The 21113-nt window shown below is 40.0% G+C and overlaps 1 protein-coding gene across 4 annotated transcripts in view; it reads left to right on the top strand.

Moving 5' to 3' along the window:
• ABCC9 (ATP binding cassette subfamily C member 9) overlaps positions 1-21113 on the top strand; it is an 843291-nt gene that overhangs the window by 815607 nt on the left and 6571 nt on the right. For all 4 annotated transcript variants that reach the window (XM_069228541.1, XM_069228540.1, XM_069228543.1 and 1 more), the window contains one exon: positions 16272-16334. In XM_069228541.1, the coding sequence (XP_069084642.1) occupies positions 16272-16334 (63 nt within the window). The remainder of the gene's footprint in view (positions 1-16271; positions 16335-21113) is intronic.

The following is a 21113-nucleotide window of genomic DNA, read 5'->3' as shown; positions in this document are numbered from 1 at the left end:
TATAGGTAGTTTACATCCCCCTTGCCCTGTTATTTACAAGGGACTTACAAGGTCTGTCATTGCCAATTGTAATTCTGACACTTTACCATATACCTTTTCTTCATAGCACTGGGCCTGGGCCTGTTTAGCAGAGCCCAGGGCACAGTCATGGTCATTTACCACCAGTATCAGTCAGAAAACATTGGGGTGAAAATGTTGAAAGGATGACTTTCTCACAATTTTGTACGATTCTAACTAACGTGAACTACTGCAGCTTGGGTCCAGAAACGAAAGAAAGAAAAAATACAGAGCTAACACAGAACATTTTGTTTTAACATGAGTTACTTAAACCAATGCCTACATTAACTATGACTTACTTAACGTGAAAATCTAATTATATGTATGTGTATATGCAATACAGCTTAGTGTATATTATGCAAAGTATGAAATAGTGATGGAGTGTCACCAATCGAAAGTTTGTGGCCTGCATTAAATGTGAAAGAATTTCAGCAAAATGCCAGTAGTGCACCACTTGTCAACAGTTTATACAGTAGGGAAGCAAACTGTTCAGTGCAAACCTTGGCAAGGTGTATTATTTGTGAATTCAGCTATAATAATTTCAGCTATTTTCTGAAACCAGAGCAAGCCAATAAAGTTGAAGAATGAAGAACAGTTAATATGGTGTCTGTAAGGAAAAGTTGTTCACATAAAATTCTCTGTGTAAGAATTTGGGTTATTCGTTGAGAGGGATGGAAGTTCCACTCAAATAATGAACACAGTCCTTGTCAGGGTGTACTTCTAAAAGTTACTAAATTAAGCTGTGCTTAACCCTTTGGTAGCTTAGCACAAAAACAGTCCGTCAATGTGTAAAGTATTATGTAGCACGCAAACAGTAAAAGAATGAAAACACAACACAAGAAAAAACCCATACCAATTTAGAAAAATATTTAATATATAAAATGACACCAAATGAATGAAATCCAATCAGTTGAACCAGCATCAATATTTTTTTACGTTTTTGTTGAAAAGTAGTTCCTAAAAGATCACACCACCACCCACAGGATGCTGGTTGTACAAGACTGGGTTAACGTCAAAAGTTAAGGCTGACCGCAACTGAGTGCAGGTTGGATGTATAGGGTGGATTTGGCCCAGCCTCGGGTTACTTTAGGACTAAGAAGAAATTTCAGAAAAAGTTCTTGAGAAATTAGGGTCTCAGCGGGAGCTAGGCAGCAGGCTGTATCCATGATACATCATCGACGATGGGAAGCTGCTGGACAAGGTCTTGTTAAAGAAGTTGATGAAGACAGGAAAATGTTCAGAGCGGTAGAAGCTGGATTTCCAAGCCATAGAAGTTGGTGTCAACAATAGGGTGCTGTTTGTCGTACAGCCCTGTGAAGATTTCTTCCTTCAGACTTTCTGGAGCTTGGATTCACATGGCGGGACGAGGCGGCAGGCTGGAACTAAAGACGTTTTCCACAATCCGTAATCCACTGTTGGGTGGTCCCGCTGAAGAGGATTTGCTGCTGCAGAGAAGAACTTAGCATGAGCTACCGTGAAGTCAGGCCGACCAGCAATGTCCCTTGAGCAGATCAGGTAGCAGTAGGTTTCAGTCTTCTGTTCATTCTTTAAACTGTTCTAAGTTCCAGGTTTTAGGATTAGGCAGGAGGAGCGTCATAAACACAACTTCTAACGGTCCAGGATTTGGGGGCACCACTTGGGGGGTTAGGACTCACCCCAGCAGAGGCCATCAGCATGCCTTCTGAAGCTTATTGGGTCCTTGCAGCTTACAGTGCAGGCCTACCTACTTGTCCTTCAAGTCACTCTGGTGGTCCTTGGTTCAAGTAGCAGATGCAGTCTTCATTCGTCAGGCCGCAGAGCATTTCTTCCAGCAGGATGGGAGCAGAGCAGTCCTTCTGAGTTTTCCGTAAGTCTAGAAGTGATCTGAATAGTGGCTCTGAGTGTCCAATATTTATACCTGTACCAGCTTTTGTGTAGGAGGGGGGCTTCTTGTCCTACTCCCACCTCTAGTTCTGGAATGCTTTTCCATTCCCTTATCAAAAATTCAAACTCTCTGAGGTGAGATTTCTTTGTGCTGGAGGCAAAGCCATTTAAAGTGTAAGTAGGCCAGGGTATATCTCTGCCCCCAGCCATGATGGCAAGATGACCCATCCTGCCCACACCTAGTCCCATTTGTGTCATTTCTCTATCCTCTGCCAATCAAAAGTTAGCGCTTTTTAAAAGTAATAAGGTAACTGAGTGTCAGTCAATGAGAGAGATAGGACTTACCACAGTAAAAAACAACTTTAGCAGTTTTTCACTGCCGGGACATGTAAAATATGAGTACACATGTCCTACTTTTTAAATACTATGCACTCCTCAATAACATCTGCTAAGACCTACCTTATGGGTGATATGTAAATATATATAAGTATACATAATTAAAGGAAGTTTAGACTTGGCCAAAGGCATTCAGGTGTGATTTCAACTCAAGTAAAAAATGGTTCACAATGGCATGAACCAGAAAGTAAACTAGAAATTACAGAGAAAGCCAAAATGTAGGAGGTTGGCAAGAAAGTTAGTATAGAGGTAGATATGCAGTACTTACTCCACTTTACAGTTTTTGTTAAATTAAATACCAGAATGACTTGAATTTACGCAGCAGCAAAAGATAATACATTTTACATGATTATGTGCTAGAGGTGTCACACACATAGCTCAACTGTGAATCAAGATCAGCTCTGGTGAAAATGTTCAAACCAGGACCAGTCTGTTGGAGGGCATGAGTAGAAAGATACCAGAGGTGCATAGTTTGGTCTTGGTAGCCCATCCTTCTTTGAAAACAGTCCCCAGGCCTGCAGCCTTTCAGGAAAATATTGATTAGTTTCTTTCAGAGCAAGAAATCTAGATGAAGGGGGTTGCTATTTATTTGAAAAAAGGGAGACGGAATTTATGTAAAATAAATGAGGAGTGGCAAAAATGGGAGATGGGTTTTTTGGAATCACAACTGTACTATCACAACGTTCTATGGACAAACACTAGATAAAATAGATTCTTCTTTCCAATACATTGAATCTATTCATTTGTGTTAATTTTTTGCTGAACCATTGTTAGTGACCACAGATTCCCTTTGTAACAAAAACAGATACTATAACAGGTATAGTGAACAGCTATCAAATGGATTATGTTTTACTGGGAAGTTTAGGGGTACTGGATATTTGGAGATGGTGCAACCTTAAGTTGTGCAATGATTCTTGTTTTCTTAAGACAGCATGGATCACTACTTTTTAATTAGTTAAAATAGTACACCAAACCAATCAAGGGTAATTTCACATTGTTTCTCTCTGACCTTGCATGCTTTGGTATTTATATTGTGTGCTCTAACTGATCAGCTCTAACTCAGTTCCACATTCAGATTAAAGTTTTTTTGTGAATTTTTGTGTGTTTTTATATGAGTTGAATTCGGTCCTGGGTGTACAGGGAGTGCAGAATTATTAGGCAAGTTGTATTTTTGAGGATACATTTTATTATTGAACAACAACCATGTTCTCAATGAACCCAAAAAACTCATTAATATCAAAGCTGAATATTTTTGGAAGTAGTTTTTAGTTTGTTTTTAGTTTTAGCTATGTTAGGGGGATATCTGTGTGTGCAGGTGACTATTACTGTGCGTAATTATTAGGCAACTTAACAAAAAAAAATATATACCCATTTCAATTATTTATTATTACCAGTGAAACCAATATAACATCTCAACATTCACAAATATACATTTCTGACATTCAAAAACAAAACAAAAACAAATCAGTGACCAATATAGCCACCTTTCTTTGCAAGGACACTCAAAAGCCTGCCATCCATGGATTATGTCAGTGTTTTGATCTGTTCACCATCAACATTGCGTGCAGCAGCAACCACAGCCTCCCAGACACTGTTCAGAGAGGTGTACTGTTTTCCCTCCTTGTAAATCTCACATTTGATGATGGACCACAGGTTCTCAATGGGGTTCAGATCAGGTGAACAAGGAGGCCATGTCATTAGATTTCCTTCTTTTATACCCTTTCTTGCCAGCCACGCTGTGGAGTACTTGGACGCGTGTGATGGAGCATTGTCCTGCATGAAAATCATGTTTCTCTTGAAGGATGCAGACTTCTTCCTGTACCACTGCTTGAAGAAGGTGTCTTCCAGGAACTGGCAGTAGGACTGGGAGTTGAGCTTGACTCCATCCTCAACCCGAAAAGGCCCCACAAGCTCATCTTTGATGATACCAGCCCAAACCAGTACTCCACCTCCACCTTGCTGGCGTCTGAGTCGGACTGGCGCTCTCTGCCCTTTACCAATCCAGCCACGGGCCCATCCATCTGGCCCATCAAGACTCACTCTCATTTCATCAGTCCATAAAACCTTTGAAAAATCAGTCTTGAGATATTTCTTGGCCCAGTCTTGACGTTTCAGCTTGTGTGTCTTGTTCAGTGGTGGTCGTCTTTCAGCCTTTCTTACCTTGGCCATGTCTCTGAGTATTGCACACCTTGTGCTTTTGGGCACTCCAGTGATGTTGCAGCTCTGAAATATGGCCAAACTGGTGGCAAGTGGCATCGTGGCAGCTGCACGCTTGACTTTTCTCAGTTCATGGGCAGTTATTTTGCGCCTTGGTTTTTCCACACGCTTCTTGCGACCCTGTTGACTATTTTGAATGAAACGCTTGATTGTTCGATGATCACGCTTCAGAAGCTTTGCAATTTTAAGAGTGCTGCATCCCTCTGCAAGATATCTCACTATTTTTGACTTTTCTGAGCCTGTCAAGTCCTTCTTTTGACCCATTTTGCCAAAGGAAAGGAAGTTGCCTAATAATTATGCACACCTGATATAGGGTGTTGATGTCATTAGACCACACCCCTTCTCATTACAGAGATGCACATCACCTAATATGCTTAATTGGTAGTAGGCTTTCGAGCCTATACAGCTTGGAGTAAGACAACATGCATAAAGAGGATGATGTGGTCAAAATACTCATTTGCCTAATAATTCTGCACTCCCTGTATAAGAAAGGATGGAAGATAACAATCTAGGCAGTACCAACTCTAAGTACAGGTACACTGGATTAATGTGATTAATCTGCATCTAAAGTTCAGTCAGTCATAATTAAAAATTATTAAAATAAATGATATATATTGAGCAATCAGCCATTGTTTAGTTTGTTATTTGTATACTGAGAAGGACAAGAAAAGCTAGACGAGGATCAAGAGTGCTATTGTTGCACCCATCCAAAGGAAGCAGGACATTTTTAAATTTCATGTAAAATTGTTTAGAAATTAATCTGAAAGAACATTAATAATGAGTATTTTAGGATCCAGCTGCACACTAACAATTGAAATACTACAGTGTATCTTAATCCTTTTTCTGCTGAGAATACATCTACCCATTTGTACTTGGGAAATACTCTTCACCACCAGAGCTTTGTAAAACATAGAGAATATTTATAATGACTATGAAAAATTGGATTGCTGGTTGCCTGGGGTGTGAGCCCTGGTCAGGCAACAGCCACAATCCCTTGTAGGGTGAACCACAAAAAGTCACCAGTTTAACCTGTGCTTAACCCTGGGTAGCTTGGCACAAAATGCAGAGAGCTAATCTTACAGGCACCGTGTTAAGTATTTAGGCAGCACACAAACAGTAATAACGTGAAAACACAACACAAGAAAATCCCAAACCAATTCCAGAAAAAAATATAAAATCTTAATAAATTACTTGACACCACAAACCATCAAAATCCAATCAGTAGAACCAGAGTTATGAATTTTCAAATTTTAAGGTTCAAAATAGCAGGTCCTCAGTTTTGTCGAATGGCCACCTGGGCACTTTTAGCACCACAACCACGGGTTCAGAAGTGACATTTTCAAACTTGTATTGATATATTCAACTTTACCATTGAATACAGTTATCATTACAAGTTCATAGATACCAAGCATGATATAGCAAACTCGTAGGGTTTAGGAATTACAGCTTATTATTTATAATAAAGATTTCCAAATGTTTTCCTACGAGAAGTGTAGGCCTCACAGTAGTGAAAAACAAATTTGGGAGTTTTTCATTACTAGGATATGTAAAACATAAAAGTACATGTCCTACCTTTTAATTACACAGCACCCTGCCTTATGGGTTACCTAGGGCCTCCCTAAGGGATGACTTATATAATAATAAAATGGGAGTTTAAGGCTTGCCAAGGGGTTTTAAATGCCAAGTTGACATGGCCGTTGGACACTGCCTTCAGGCTTCAATGGAATGTGGCACAACAACTACTACAGACCCACTTGTAGCATTTAATCTATAGGCCCTGGTAAATGGTATACCACTCTACATATGACATACATGTAAAATAAATATGACAATCAGGTATATGCCAATCAACCATGTTTTAGGGGAGTGAGCACAATCATTTTAATAATGGTTAGCAGTGGTAAAATGCACACGGTCCTAAGGTCAACACACAAAAATTCAACAGAAGGAGGAAGGCAAAAGATTTGAGGGTGACCCTGTAGAGAGGGCCACTTATAACAATGACTAATGTGGTAATTTGAATTCCAGGTAACAATCCAACAGGGATGTAGCAGGAAGACACTGAGCCTTATAATATTTGAAGCAAGCTGTATAGGGAAGTGTCTGAGTTATTATCTCCTGCACTCTAAAAAAAAAACACCTTCCAGTGGAGAAAGTGGGAATAATCCTAAAACCTTAACATGAGGTATTATTTGTGTATTTCCAAGAAAGGAAACTTCTGGTGTCATGTGGGTCTTATAGATCCATAAACCTGTTAATGTGGGCTCCCAAACCTATTTCAGTGTTGGCTAAACAGTTAGAATCTGTAGTCTCTAAAACTGTAATTCAGTTCCTGGATAATGTATACATGAGCATCCATTGACATGAGCAGGTGCCACAGTGGGTACTGTGAGTAGGCAAGCCAATATGTGATGCTAAATGCATGTACAAAATTTTGAAGATTATGCTGCACCTGCTGTCTGCATTGCAAACAAAATCTCATAACTGGCACACTGTATGTAGGAGTCAAAAACTGTACAAGAAACCAGCAGCTGATTTGGTAAAAAAATGTGAATGTAATGCTGAACAACACAACTTGTAAGATGGCCAATTCACACACCAGGCCACTCATTTGCCCCATCATTTTCTCACAGCTCTGTCACATCAAACATCCAGGTGCAACCTCAGACAGGGCTGAAAGATTCATTAAAAAAATATGATACAGTACACACAACAGCAGGCTTAGTCCTAATATCCCGCTATGAAAAGATATAACACGTAAAATGAGGCAATCAAAGTAGATTCTCAGATTCAAGAGAAAATGTTGAGCTGGTTGAAGTAAAATGGTTAGGGTATGAATAAGAATGATATTGGCACAAAAGAGTGCCCACAACTGATAAAGTCATGTGAAAGAGACTCTGAAGGCGCAACCATAAAACCATCAGGAGACGTAAAAAGCTTACATGGGCCAGTACCACAGTAAATGATTCAAAGGAAATCTTCAGTATTTTCCAAGAAGCTGGTGCGCTTTTCTTACTGTAATTAGGGCCCCACCAGGGGATTTGCGAGCAACATGTGGCGGTGATCACAATTATAGGGAGCACTGTAGCACTACCACTTGGACCATTCGGGTCCGGTCACAGGTTAGGACCTGCGTTTGAGGAGCAAACAAAATACCTGGTGGGGGCCTGCTGAAGCTATTGCCTGGTCTTAATCCTGGGGCCTGCGTCGCTGAGTACTTGTTCCTCTTCTGCAGGTGGGTGAGCCGAGTGGACATCTCACCCAGGCTCCTTGGGCTTGGGCAGTGGCTTGCAGTCATCTGGTCTGCCATTCTATACGAGTGGGCACACCCAGCACTCCCAACAATAAAGCAACAGGCTCAGGGTGCACTATACTGATTATTGTGAAGAGCGCAAGCCCTCAGAGTGCTCCCAAATTAGCAATGCAGGCTTAGAGTTATCAGCGCAGGACTGCCTCTGCAGCAGAGTAGGAGGCCTACAAGGTCATGCAGGGAGATAAGCACAGTTCGCTGGGCCCATGGCAATCGAGCCGACACAGCAGTTTCTTGGGTTTGTGAGGTGTTTAATATCCCTGAGACTTTGGGGAGAACAGGAGGCAAACAGCAAGCCCTTGGAGTCACTCTGGGGTTGCTGTGTCTTAGTCTTCTAGCAGGGCAGGCATCATTAGGCAGCAGGGCAGCTTAACAAAGCAGGGCAGCAATCCCTGGGAACAGTCAGGCACAGCAAGTGGCAATTCTTCCAGTGGAGCAGCCCTAACTCCACTAGAGTTTCTTCCAGGTCCATTAGTGTACTGATTGGATAGGGCCAGAGCCCTGGTACGTATACCCAAATATACCCAAAAGTACCTTTGATGTAGGGGGTGACTTCAAAAGAGTTCTCTGAGGTACACAAGGACTCCTTTCAACCCAGACTTGGCTCCTGCCTGCCAGTAGTGGGTAAAGCAGAGAGCAGGACACACCCTACTCAGATGTATGTATGGACCACCTCTCCCTCTCCCTGCTCAGGAAGACTATCAGTATGCAGATGTATCCCCTGCCACTTCCTCTGTTGTGGTTGTCTAGAGAGTATGCACAAAGTGTAGCTGTCACCTAGGCCAGATGTGGATTGGAGACAGGCTGCAAGGCAGATAGGGCAAGGTAAATATCAGAGAAATGTCCACTTTCTAAAATTGGCATTTCTAAAATAGTACTGTTAAATCCAACTTTACCATTAAAGAGGGTTTATCGTTCCTATTCCAACCATATCAAACTTGATGAAGGTGATCCCCTTTGATCAGGAATTACCACTTAAAAGTTTATAAGGGAATTCCCAATCCTGGCCTATGGAAAGAGTATGCCTCACAGCAATGAAAATAAAGATATTTGTCACTGCTAGGACATACATATAAAACTTAAAAGTAAACCTTCTGCCTTTTAGTTACACAGCACCCTGCCCCTATGTTCACTTAGGGCTTACCTTACGGGTGAGCTATGTGTAATAAAAGGAGAGTCTAAGGCTTAGCAGGTGGTTTTAAATGCCAAGTTGAAGTGGCAGTGAACTGCACAAACAGGCCTTGCAATGGCAGGCCTGAGGCAGGTTTGAAGGGCTACTTCAGTGGGTGGTACTACAGTGCAGCACCATTTAGATTGCACTATATGTATATGGTACACCACCTACAAGGTACTTCTAAGTAAACTAAATATGCCAGTCAGGTATATACAAAAGTCACCATGTTTTAGGGGAGAAGCTCACGCACTTCAGTACTGTTCAGCATAGTAAAGTGCTCATAGTCCTGAGGCCAACAAAAACATACAGCAAAAATGGGAGGCAAAAGGCAAAACGTTGGGGGAAGACAACCCCAAGGATGACAGCTCTGACAAGGTGAGTAGAGAAAGAATGTGCAACTGAGTGGGAAACAGATAGTGCCAGATGATTTGTGCAGTGACATGAAACAAACGCCAGCCCAGTGAGGAAGGGAGCACAGCACCTGCTGGCAGGCAGGGAAGTGTTTGCAAGGTTTCCATCCATGGCGATGGTGGACAGAAGCAATCTTTGGGAGTAGAAGATCAGGGGCATAAGGGAAGGATCAACAGGTGCCCCATATGTTGGAGCAATTTCACTGTGCAGAAGAAGTGGGCCCACAAGAAATCTCTGAGCTGAGTTTGTAGAAAAGATGAGGGCCTCTTCTAACTGCCATCAGAGAAATGCAAACTGGTCAGGAGAGTCTGCACTAATTGTGGGGAGTCACATCTAGAAGATTCTCCCACAGAGAAATTGAAAATGGAAGACTAGAACATAAGAGGGACTGTACTCTTTGGGGAGTGCCACAAGGTATACAGTGACTTCCTGTGAGACTTCGATTGTGAGCTGGAGCAGTATATTCAGGACTTATTCTGATCCCTCTTGAGTAACCCTGATGATGTGGTGAACGAGCTCAACAGAACCTACATAGTTTTAACACCTACCAGACCAAGAACAACCAGCCTTCTGATGTCCAGACCCACATTCATTGCTTCAAAAAAAAAGAAGTAAGTCCAAGGCCAGCAAGAACAACTGACTCTATGGTGTTTCAGGGATTCACAATTTCAATGTGTGAAGATGTTTCTGCTCTAACAGTAGAAAAAAGTAAATCTCAGAAAATAGCCGACCACCTGAGGGCAAAACAGATCCAATACAGATGGTGATACCCATTTATACAACCTTTTGAGGATCAAGAGTAGGCCAGTCTTGATTTCCACAAAAAAGAAGCAACTCCTGATTTTTTAAAGGGAACAATGAAATGCTTATAAGATCACCTTGACAGAAGTGTGAAGAAGCATGAGACAAACCAATGATAATGGGAGAGATAGATGACTGGCAATGTGGACTTGAAAGCTCTGTACCTCTCTACGTGAGTCTATGGACATCTCACCCATGTGACTCTGTTGGGGAAAAGAACATGCAAAACACCAGGATATTTAGAAAGGATAAATGTGAGGGGAACAAAAACATTAGAAAGAGGTGTACAGAGGAAAAGTGAACATAACAAATGAACCAGAACAATGATCAAACCCTGAATGTCCAGATCTTCAATGTTAGGGGTTTAAATGGCCCAATAAACTAAAAAAAACATTCCTCAGCTTGTGACAAATAAAGGGTGCTGATGTGGTGCTCCTTCTGGAAACCAACTTCTTAGTAGCCAATGCCAAAAGGCTTAAGTGGCGCTGTTATCCAATACAATTTCACTCAAATGTACAAACTAAAACTAAGGCAGTAGCCACATTACTGGGGGCTAGCTTTCCCTTCCAAGTAGAAGCAATCCATAATGATAAAGAGGGGAGAAAAGTTAGGATACGGGATGTTTTTTGTTCTTTGGCAAACCATATATGATTGTATTAGTCTATAGGGCCGATGACAACAGGGAAGTTGTTTTTTCCTGTTTATTTCCAACTGTGCCCCATTTTGCAACATATGCTTTGATTGTTGGGGTGACATAACACTTGTCACTGGCCCAAATAGATATAGTTTCATGTGGCACTATGTCAAGATCCCATCCTTGTTGACTAACTCAATCAGGCACCTGAATCTCACAGATATATGGCACTTACAACATGTTAGACCTGACAGCCTTAGGGTGGTTACCCTCAACGTTTTGCCTGCCTCCCTTCACTTTTTGACACTGTTTTTGCGGGTTTTAGGACTCTGCGCAATTTACCACTGCTAACCAGCGTTAAAGTGCTTATGCTCTCTCCCATTGGCTCATTCTCAATTGGCTTATTTTATTTACTTATAAGTCCCAAGTAAAAGTGCACTATATGTGCCCAAGGCCTGTAGATTAAATGCTACTAGTGGGCCTGCAGCACTGATTCTGACACCCACATTAGTAGCTCCCTAACCATGTCTCAGGCCTGCCATTGCAAGGCCTATGTGTGCAGTTTCACTGCCAATTCGACTTGGCATTTAAAGGTACTTGCCAAGCCTTAAACTCCCCTTTTTCTACATATAACTCACCCCTAAGGTAGGCCCTAGGTAACACATAGGACAGGGTGCTATGTAGGTAAAAGGAAGGACATGTACCTGTGTAGTTTAGACGTCCTGGTAGCCTAACACTCCTAAATTAGTTTTAGACTCCTGTGAGGCCTGCTCCTTTCATAGGCTAACATATACTGTTTGAGTGGTGGATTCTGATATGAAAAGAGTAACAAGGTCATAGTTAGAATGGCCAGAATGGTAATACAAAATCCTGCTGACTGGTAAAGTTGGATTTAATATTACTATTTTAGAAATGCCACTTTTAGAAAGTGAGCATTTCTCTGCACTTAAATCCTTCTGTGCCTTGCAATCCACATCTAGCTGGGTTAGTTGACAGCTCCATTGTGCATTTCACTCAGACAACCCCAGACACAGGATGGTCTGTCACTCCTGCACACATCGGGTCTTCCTGGACTGGGAGGATGGAGGGCCTGACACTTACATGTCAAAGGACAGTGGCCTACCCTCACACATTGGACTCCCAAACACCCTACTGGGACCCTGGCAGACAGGATGGAACTGAAATGGGACATAATGCACTTTTAAGCCACTCTTTGAAGTCTCCCCCACTTCAAAGGCACATTTGGGTATTTAGACTCGGTCTCTGATCCTACCTCAGACACTTCAAGTTACTCCTTGGGACAGACACTCTACCCCAGAACCTGCAACCTGCCAAGAGAAACTGCCTGGCTGCCCAAAGAACTCACCTGGACTGCTTTTCTGAGAAGGACTGCTGCCTTGCTGTTGCCCTGCTGCCTTGCTGATCTCAGGCTCTGCGGCAATAATCAATGCCTATCCTGCCGGAATCAATGCACAGCCTGCACCATGGTTAGAAAATCACCGCACACTGAACCAGAACGACCCAGCCCGGCTCCCCGAGTGGAGATCGACGCAGTGCCAGCATTGCGACCGGACCTTCGACACACAGCCCACTGGATCGATGCATTGTGAGCCGGAATGATGCAGTCCGCCTTCCTACGAAGAGGAATCGACACAGCGCCTGTCGTGCAACAGAAATTTCCCAAATTGCCACCAAATCGATGCAGCTCCTGTAACTTCATCCCACATGCCAAGGATTTCTCTGCATCATCCCCGGGGAATCCAAATACCCCACAACCCGAGGAGGATCCAAGTCTGTGCAGCAGAAATTGATGCAAGGCCCTTGAGTGTGGAAAATATAGACATATCATCTGTGTGCGCCCAGATAAACCAACGCACACTTCCCAGTTTTCCACGCATCTCCTCCTCTGCAGTCTTTTGTGGATAATTTAGATACAATCCAGGTACTTTGCGCTTGCAAGAGACACTTAGGCCCATATTTATAATTGTTTTGCGCTGAATTAGCGTAATTTGTTATGCTAATTCAGCGCAATCCTAACTCCATATTTATACTTTGGCTCTGGATACGGCTAGCGCCAAAGTTATGGGGTTTACGTGAGTCTACCCTGAGTCAATGAGATGCAAGGTAGGCATTCTCGTCCAGAAAAGGATGATATGGCCTTTGAGCCATATTTATCCCCTGTGCTAAAATCCAGCACAGGGGGGTGGGGGCCTTAAATAATGGCGCTATGCTTGCTTAGTGCTATTATTTAACTCCTGGGTCTGGGCAGGCGTAAGCAGACCTGTGGGCAGATTTCCATGGTCAGAGACCATGGAAGTTGCCCACAGGTGCCGTTCCCTGTCCCCAGGGACATCCCCACCCACACCAGGAGGTCACCTACGGATGGGGGACCAAGATAAGTCTGGGTGAGTATTTTTTTTTTTGCCAAATGCCGCTCGAGGGCCCTGACTTGGGGCCCCCTGCACGGCGCTGGCCCCAGTGGCCATGCCCAGGGGACATTTGTCCCCTGGGCATGGCCATTGCGGTGGTGGGCATGGCTCCTGTCTTCACTAAGACAGGAGCCATGTCCATGGGGGTTGTGCGCCAGAAAATGTCACAACACAGCTTAGAGGCAATTTTTTGCCTCTAAACAGTGTAGCACCATATTTTGGCGCACACTCCCCGGTTCCCCCTATGCCTCCCCAGCCATGTTAGCGTCCTTTCTTAGGACACTAACAGGGCCTTAGCGCTGGCTAGCGCAATTCCATAAATATGACAACCGGCTGGCGTCTAGGAATGGCACTAGCCTGCGCTATACTTTTTGCTGCAAACCTGCGCTAACACAGGTGTTCGGCCAAAAGTATAAATCTGCCCCTTATTGCTTTTAAGAACTTAAGACTCTTTTTATCATTTTCTAAAGTGATATTTCAACATGTACTTGACAGCTAATCTTGATCGTTTTGACCTGCATTTAATGAGATAAATATTCTATATTTTTCTAAACCAGGTTGGTGTATTTTTGTGGTGTTTATACTGAGTTATTGCCTGATTTATTGCACAAATACTTTACACATTGCCTTCTAAGTAAAGTCTTACTGCTCAGTGCCAAGCTACCAGAGGGTGGGCACAGGATAATTTGGATTGTGTGTGACTGACTCTGACTAGAGTGAGGGTCCTTGCTTGGACAGGGGGTAACCTGACTGCCAACTAAAGACCCCATTTCTAACACAACACAATAAGAAAAAGGAGTATACCTTTATTCCAGTGTTCACAAATCCTATTCCAGAATTGATTACTTGCTTATCTCTAACTGGAAGCCCTGGTGGACTAATGAGATGGCCCCACAAGTTGTTGTAAGCTAATCAAATATACTATGACATAATTATGACTTTGAAATTTGTGGTGACTTATTATTCTAGAAACATTTCCATATTTTCCTCTGGATATTTTTAGGCATTTCTGGTTGAAAGATTACAGGTGATATTCTACAGAGGTATAGCAGTCTAGCCAGGAAATGAATGTTAATATAGTTGTTTCTCCCTGATTGAGTTAATAAGAGGTCTGCAGATAGCATGGCTTGATTATAGCAAAAACGTTATTACTGAACCTATCAAAATAGCTTGCAGCCCCCCCTCAAAAAAAAGAACTAGGTTTCTAGGAAGTTACTGCACCTTCAGGAGTTGTTGAGCACCTGATCTGTAAAGGCCAGGAAGTAAAAGAACTTGCATCATATTAAACATGTATTGATGTTTCTCCACTAGCACTCAGTGAAAGGACTAAGATAAAAAGTGTATTTTTTCCCAATCTCAGCCCCTTGTCACAATTAATCCAGCGACACTTTCTCAATTTGCTGAAGCAAAGCTGCAGAATTCTGGAGATCTTCAGAATGCTGTAGACGTGTCTCCATCCTTATAGTAGATTTCAACTTCTTGCTTGTTGATACATTTATTAAGTGATCATTCAATGACTGCTATCACAAGGTAGCATCTGATGAATGCTGGACCATGATCAAAATAACATGCCCTTTAAGAGCCTTAAAAATGTATGCTGTACACCTGTTTTCAGCTTAGATAAGCTGTGTTAGGGCAAAATATGGGTATATATTTGGCACTGAGCAACATATATAAATAAACACACTCAAAAAGTACTATAACTAGAACAACTGCTCTAACTTGTTGTCATAGACCAGTTTTAACTGAAGATAATGTACCTAATCTTTATGCACCTTGATATGCCATGTGTAGCTGGCATAGCACCCCCATACCTGCTATAAAATACAATGCATTACAAGTCTCTTGGCTTCTACAATCTGCAAACCAACTCACCGTGGTCATCCCCTAATCATAGTACAAATGATAAAGCTGCAGAAAAGTCCCACTTCAAGCATGAGTAATCTGGATCAGTCTTACTAATAACATCTGCTCCTAAACATCATTGATAATACAAACTGCAGGGCAAGCCTGTTAAACCACCCTGAAGCTGGGGCTTAATACAGTAATATCCAATAATGTGGTAAGTGGTCTAAGTTGGGTAAACAGTCAAAGAATTGAGAAAACAATTGGGAGGATGAGGTTATAACAGTGAAGTAGAAAAAATCAAAGTGCTCTGCTAATAATTTTAAAATGAAGTTAATTCATTATCAAAGGAACATAAGATCTGTTGCAATGGTGAGCTATAGACAAGTATTGGCACTCAATTCTCCAGTGATCATACAGTGAAGTAACATATTGACAAAGAATGTGTAGATGAGAAGCAGAGGCAAAAATTGGCATAAACAACAAGGTCAGTCATATTACGCTACAGCCATATACAGGTAACAGCCAATAGTCCCTATTGTTGACAGGGTTTTGATTCCACCAAAAGTAGGGAATCATCATCAGGACCGGAAAGAGGAAGGAGTCACTTGCAAAATTGTTTTTTATTATTGCATCTGATAATCGATGAGCAGCTTCTGTAAATCTGACGAGGGGGAGAAAATACACCCCTTACTCTGTCCCTTGAGACAACGACACATATAACCATGGCTGACTTGATCATGAACCTGTCTTTACAGTAAGACTTGAGGGCCAGGTGCAGGGTGATTTGAAACAATTAGGTTTGTAGTGCTACTATATAAAATGCAAACATAACTATATTGAACATGACATTTATAGTAAATGTAATGGATGCTCTATAGTTTCCCATAAACATCAGTGATAGACCCAGATATTAGCCAAGAGCTGGTAGTTATTACACTTTTTAAATATTTCAACTTGCATGCAATATCGTCATGGATTATCACAATCACAATACCCTGGAGAACCACCCACAAGTTTTTTATTTCATAATTTTATACATTTGTTTGTAATGTATTTCTAGGTGTGAGCTCAAAATTAGCATTTGTGCTTCCTAACTAAGTCTCATAATTTGTATGTTGTATTTCATTTTAGGAAAATATTTTGCAAAAGGTGGTTATGACGGCCTTTTCAGACCGAACAGTGGTTACAATAGCGGTAAGTACAGTATTGTAAGAAGTCCACCTGGCAGACTGAGTACTAAAAATAGTCAAATATTGTTGTAAGTGCTAGGGTGAAATCTCAGGATCACTGCTCACAGACATTATTCAAAGACGCTCAAGTGTTATTTTCACTCACATAGAAAGGTTTGGGCAAGATGCCAATTTATACAATAAAGTATCAGTAGCCAATAGAAAATTCATCTAAATAATGTATGATGCAAGCCGAATTCATGGAAAGGAAATATTTATTAGCTAAAAAGTCTCAATTGCCAGTACCATATGTGTGTTCAGGCAGTATACTCCCAAACTGATATTTCAGTGCCGGCACATTACCAAAATATTGTTTAAAAAATGATCATAGTGCAGCAATCTTGTGTTAAAAATACTGTCCGGTCAAAACTATTGTGCTACAGAATATAAAAGGTAAGAATACCATTTTTTATGTATATAACATTGTATTTTTAACTTCATTGTATATTATATCTTTTACTTTCATATAGTTATATTATATACATTTATTTCATTATATTATGTTTAGTTATTCATATAAATATAGTAATTGTTTTTAATATAGTTTGTAAATGTTCATGTATAGTTAAATGCTTTTATGTTTAGCTAGTAATTTTTTATATAGTAGCAGTTTCTTGGGTTTGTAGGTGAAGAGGCGGGAAACTATTCAAATTATATCTATTTTTTTATTTACATTACTTTTCTGATTATGTACATTATTTAATTTCTAATTGTTACTCAAATTATTTTTATATAGTTTATAATTTATTAAGTATAATTTATATATTTAAAACATTTATTTGCAATCTGTAATTTAGTAGCTTCTGATGGGTTTGGAGGCGATTAACGAAAGTAGTTATTTTAAATATAAATAGCTTTCTATTTTTAAATATTTTTATGCTAATTCAGTAAATTAATTGGTAATAAATGTCTATTTAATTAGTAATTGTTCTTTTTATTGTTTAAGTATATTTTGTGTTTTTAATATATAATTTAATTTTTTTTGCATTTTAATTACTGAGTTATCATTTAGTTGGGGGTGTTAGGTTTGTATAGGATTAGGATGGGATCCTATTGAATATATACATTATTGTTTTTTGTTTGTAATGAGATTTGTAGGTTACCTAAAAGATTAGTTGAAAATTATTTAAATTAATATTTATGTCAATACATTGTGGTATTTGAATTAGGTGTTAATTTGCTGATAAACATATTTAATATTATTATTTTCATGGATGTTTTTTTTATTGTGTGTTTTTACTTTATTTGTTTTATCTAAGTATTAACTAAATGTTAATATTTTATTATGATGTATTTTATTTTTTGTTTATATTTTCATGGTTGGTAGGGAAGGAAGTGTGTTTAATTTTATTTATTTAGGTTGGTAGATATTTAATTATGTTTGTATTGTTATTTTGTATATTATATATAATTGTATTTATTTGTAATGCATACATTTTATTTTAAATATGTTTTAATATGTTTATGTTGTTATATATGTAAATGTTTTTAAATGATTAGGAATTGGAATGATATATCTAAGCCCTCCAAAGACCCAAACGTTCCTTGCTTTTTCTTCAGTTGGTGTGGAAATGGCAAATCTAACCCCTCCAAAGATTTACACATTTCCTGATTTTGTTTACGTTGGAGTGTGAATGATAAATATAATATCTCTAAAGCTCAGTACTTTCCCTACTGTTGCTTAGACTGGGGCGGCAATAGTAAATGTAACCGCTCCAATGTCCAACACTTTCACTACTGTTAATTAGATTGGAATAGGAATGGTAAATGTAACCCATTCAAAGTCTAACACTTTCCCTACTGTTCCTCCAGAGTCCAAACTTTCACCCGTGTTGTTTAGATTGGAGTGAGAATAGTACATCTAACCCTTCCACAGTCCAACACTTTCCTTGATGTTGCTTACATTGGAGTGGAAATAGTAAATCTAATCCCTCCAAAGTCCAGCACTTCCCCACTTTTGCTTACAATGGAGTTAGAATAGTAAATCTGGCTTCTTTGAAGTCCATCACTTTTGCCAGTGTTGTTTATTTTGGAATGTTGGTGTTTTTTTGTTTAAAAAAATATTTAATTTTAATAATATTTATTTGAAAAATGTAATGTTTTAATTACATTTTATTTTTGCTTTATTATATCAATTGAATTTTCTAATTGAGTGCGCTCTATGGCTTGACTGATATGTGCTAATTTTAATTTTCAGGTAATTGTTAATATTTGAATGTATTTTATTTTAGAATTGTTTAAATATTGATTCTATATTATCTTGTGAATATATATATACATATATACGCATATGATATATATATAATTAGCTCACACTAATTATTACAACTATATTTTTATTTCTTTTATTTTTTAAATACGTTTGATATGGTTGTGCATTTTAACTTTCAAGTTAAAGAATATATCTTATATGTATGTAATTTCCATTAGTATTTCAAATTATTTACTTTTATATATATTAATATGTATTTGAATATTTTAAATAAATTACACACACACACACATATATATATATGATTAGATATACTTACTTTTAATTTGATGATATTTTGTTCCACAATGTTTTTGACACTAAGGGCCTCATTTCGAGTTTGGCGGACGGGAAGACCCATCCAACGAACTCCCAATGGGGAGGTTGCCACCTTCCTGGCGACCTCCCCGCCGAACCTATTATGACTTTTCCTCTGGGCTGAAGGGTGGAAACCAAGGTTTCCACACGTCACTCCAGCATGAAAATGGCAGCAGCATTGTCGCCGGCTCGTAATTGAGGTGGGGGCAATGCTGCCACCTGCAGGGGACACTAGCAGCCTTCTAATGCGCACTGTCTGCCAAGCAGAAAGTGCGCATTACGAGGGTGTTGGGCAGGGGCAGTGCAGGGGCCCCCTTTGGCCCACTGCAGCTGTTCTCCGCCATCCTTTTCATGGTGGTGAAATTGCCATGAAAACTCTAGTAGAGAACCAGATCATAATCAGCAGGGCGGCTCTGTGTGCAGGTCCGCCCTGGTTGATTGAGACCTGCACCCGAAGTCAGCCTGTCGGGATCACTGATCCTGGCGGAGACGGTAGTACCTTGGCTGTCTGACCAGCAGGGTCATAATGTGGCAGTCGGACCGCCACCACAGCGGCGGTCCTGACCTCCACTGCGAGTCTGGCGGTCTAGTGACTGCCAGATTCATAATGATGCCCCTATATCTTTGTAGTTTACACACAAGTATGCAAGCTCAATGTTTTCGTAAATTATATTTTTGACACAATATTCTTGTGTCTCAATATAGTTCTCAATATTCTGTCATAATGATTAATGAGTTTGTAAGCCATAGTGTCGGCACATTACTAGCACACTAACAGCACACTTCCAATGGAAAACTAAAACAGTAGACATAGTTCCATCTAATTTCAATGGATACAACCTGAATTAGTCTATGACTTAAACTGAACAGTAAGAGTCAGGAGGCAGCAGAAAAAGAACTTTCACCAAGTTATATTACTGCGGGATACTCAACTAAAGGAAAAACTTGATTTTCTTGCCACTGCTTTGTATAAACCTATGTATATGGGGCAGATAGTTAAGCACACTACATTTCCAACCTAATAGATTATCTGCTTGCATCCATGTCTGTTTGCTTAAAGACCCTAGGGGATAGAGAAGTGGCATCAATGCACTATATAAACATTTAAAACACATAGATTGAAATTGTAGTCCTCCCTTTGTTCATGCCATAAATAATGCAGCTGGATTTAATTTAAGTAGTGCCTCTTTATTTGTTGGTAATGTGCAGAAAATATATTTAGCGCAATTTAGTGGTGCAATAATTTTGCACTCCTTATTACTATGGGCGTATGTATAGTTTGTCTTTTGAGTTCTTCATTTCAATTTAGTTTCACAAATGTGGCTTTGGCGCACCTCCCAAGACTTATAAGGTCTCCCTAGTTAAGCTACAGCCCTGCTGCCTGAAGTGTGAACATTTATTATTTTTCTAATTTGAGAATCCACTTTGTTGCCGGAGACTAAACTGTAAGGTTATCTGAGGGCTAACTTTGATTTCATACATTTGACCCTACAGATTACCTGTCACCTGAAGTATAGCTCTAGCGTCCTGAGCTTGATATTATTATATATATATATATCCCTATAAGGATAAGATTGCTGTCAGATGCCTGAGAACCTATAACCTAAATCACAGCTCAGAATTTATGGGCCTAGTCCTGTAACATCTGTGTAATGTGTGGAATATATGTTCTTGCAGATGCAAGTGCCTGTGAGAGCAATTAATCCTGAAGGATTCCTCTGCAATCAGAGGTCAGCTCTCTGTAACTTAAGTGACAGTTCACAGGTTGTCATAGGCCTAAACATCTAAAGGTGTGTCTAACCTAAGGGATAACTTACCTGTCTAAAGTCTAAGAGCATAATTCACAAAGATCTTTTGGTATTCACTAACATAAAAAGATAGGCATGTTGTATTTTTTATGTGCAGCTTTTAGTGCCCCAACTGCAGAGTCTCCGTAGTCGTAAAATTACTGTTAGTAAAATTAAACCTCTATTTTCTCAATACCAAAAAAATAGTAAACTTACACAAAAGTGTAAGTTTACTTTTGTGAATCAGACCCTCTGTCTTTGATATCTGTGTAATATGATAGTTGCTCTTTAGGGGGCGTTAGTATTGAAGATCCCCGTTTGCTGTTTGAAGCATGCCAGATTAAAGCCAAATTTGGGGTAGTTTTGCTGCCCAAAGTCAGATCCTGTG

This window comes from Pleurodeles waltl, chromosome 4_1 (genome assembly GCF_031143425.1).
Source record: "Pleurodeles waltl isolate 20211129_DDA chromosome 4_1, aPleWal1.hap1.20221129, whole genome shotgun sequence".
Classification (NCBI taxonomy): domain Eukaryota; kingdom Metazoa; phylum Chordata; class Amphibia; order Caudata; family Salamandridae; genus Pleurodeles; species Pleurodeles waltl.
Note: the sequence above shows the minus strand (reverse complement) of the source record. Positions and strands in the feature narration are given on the sequence as shown.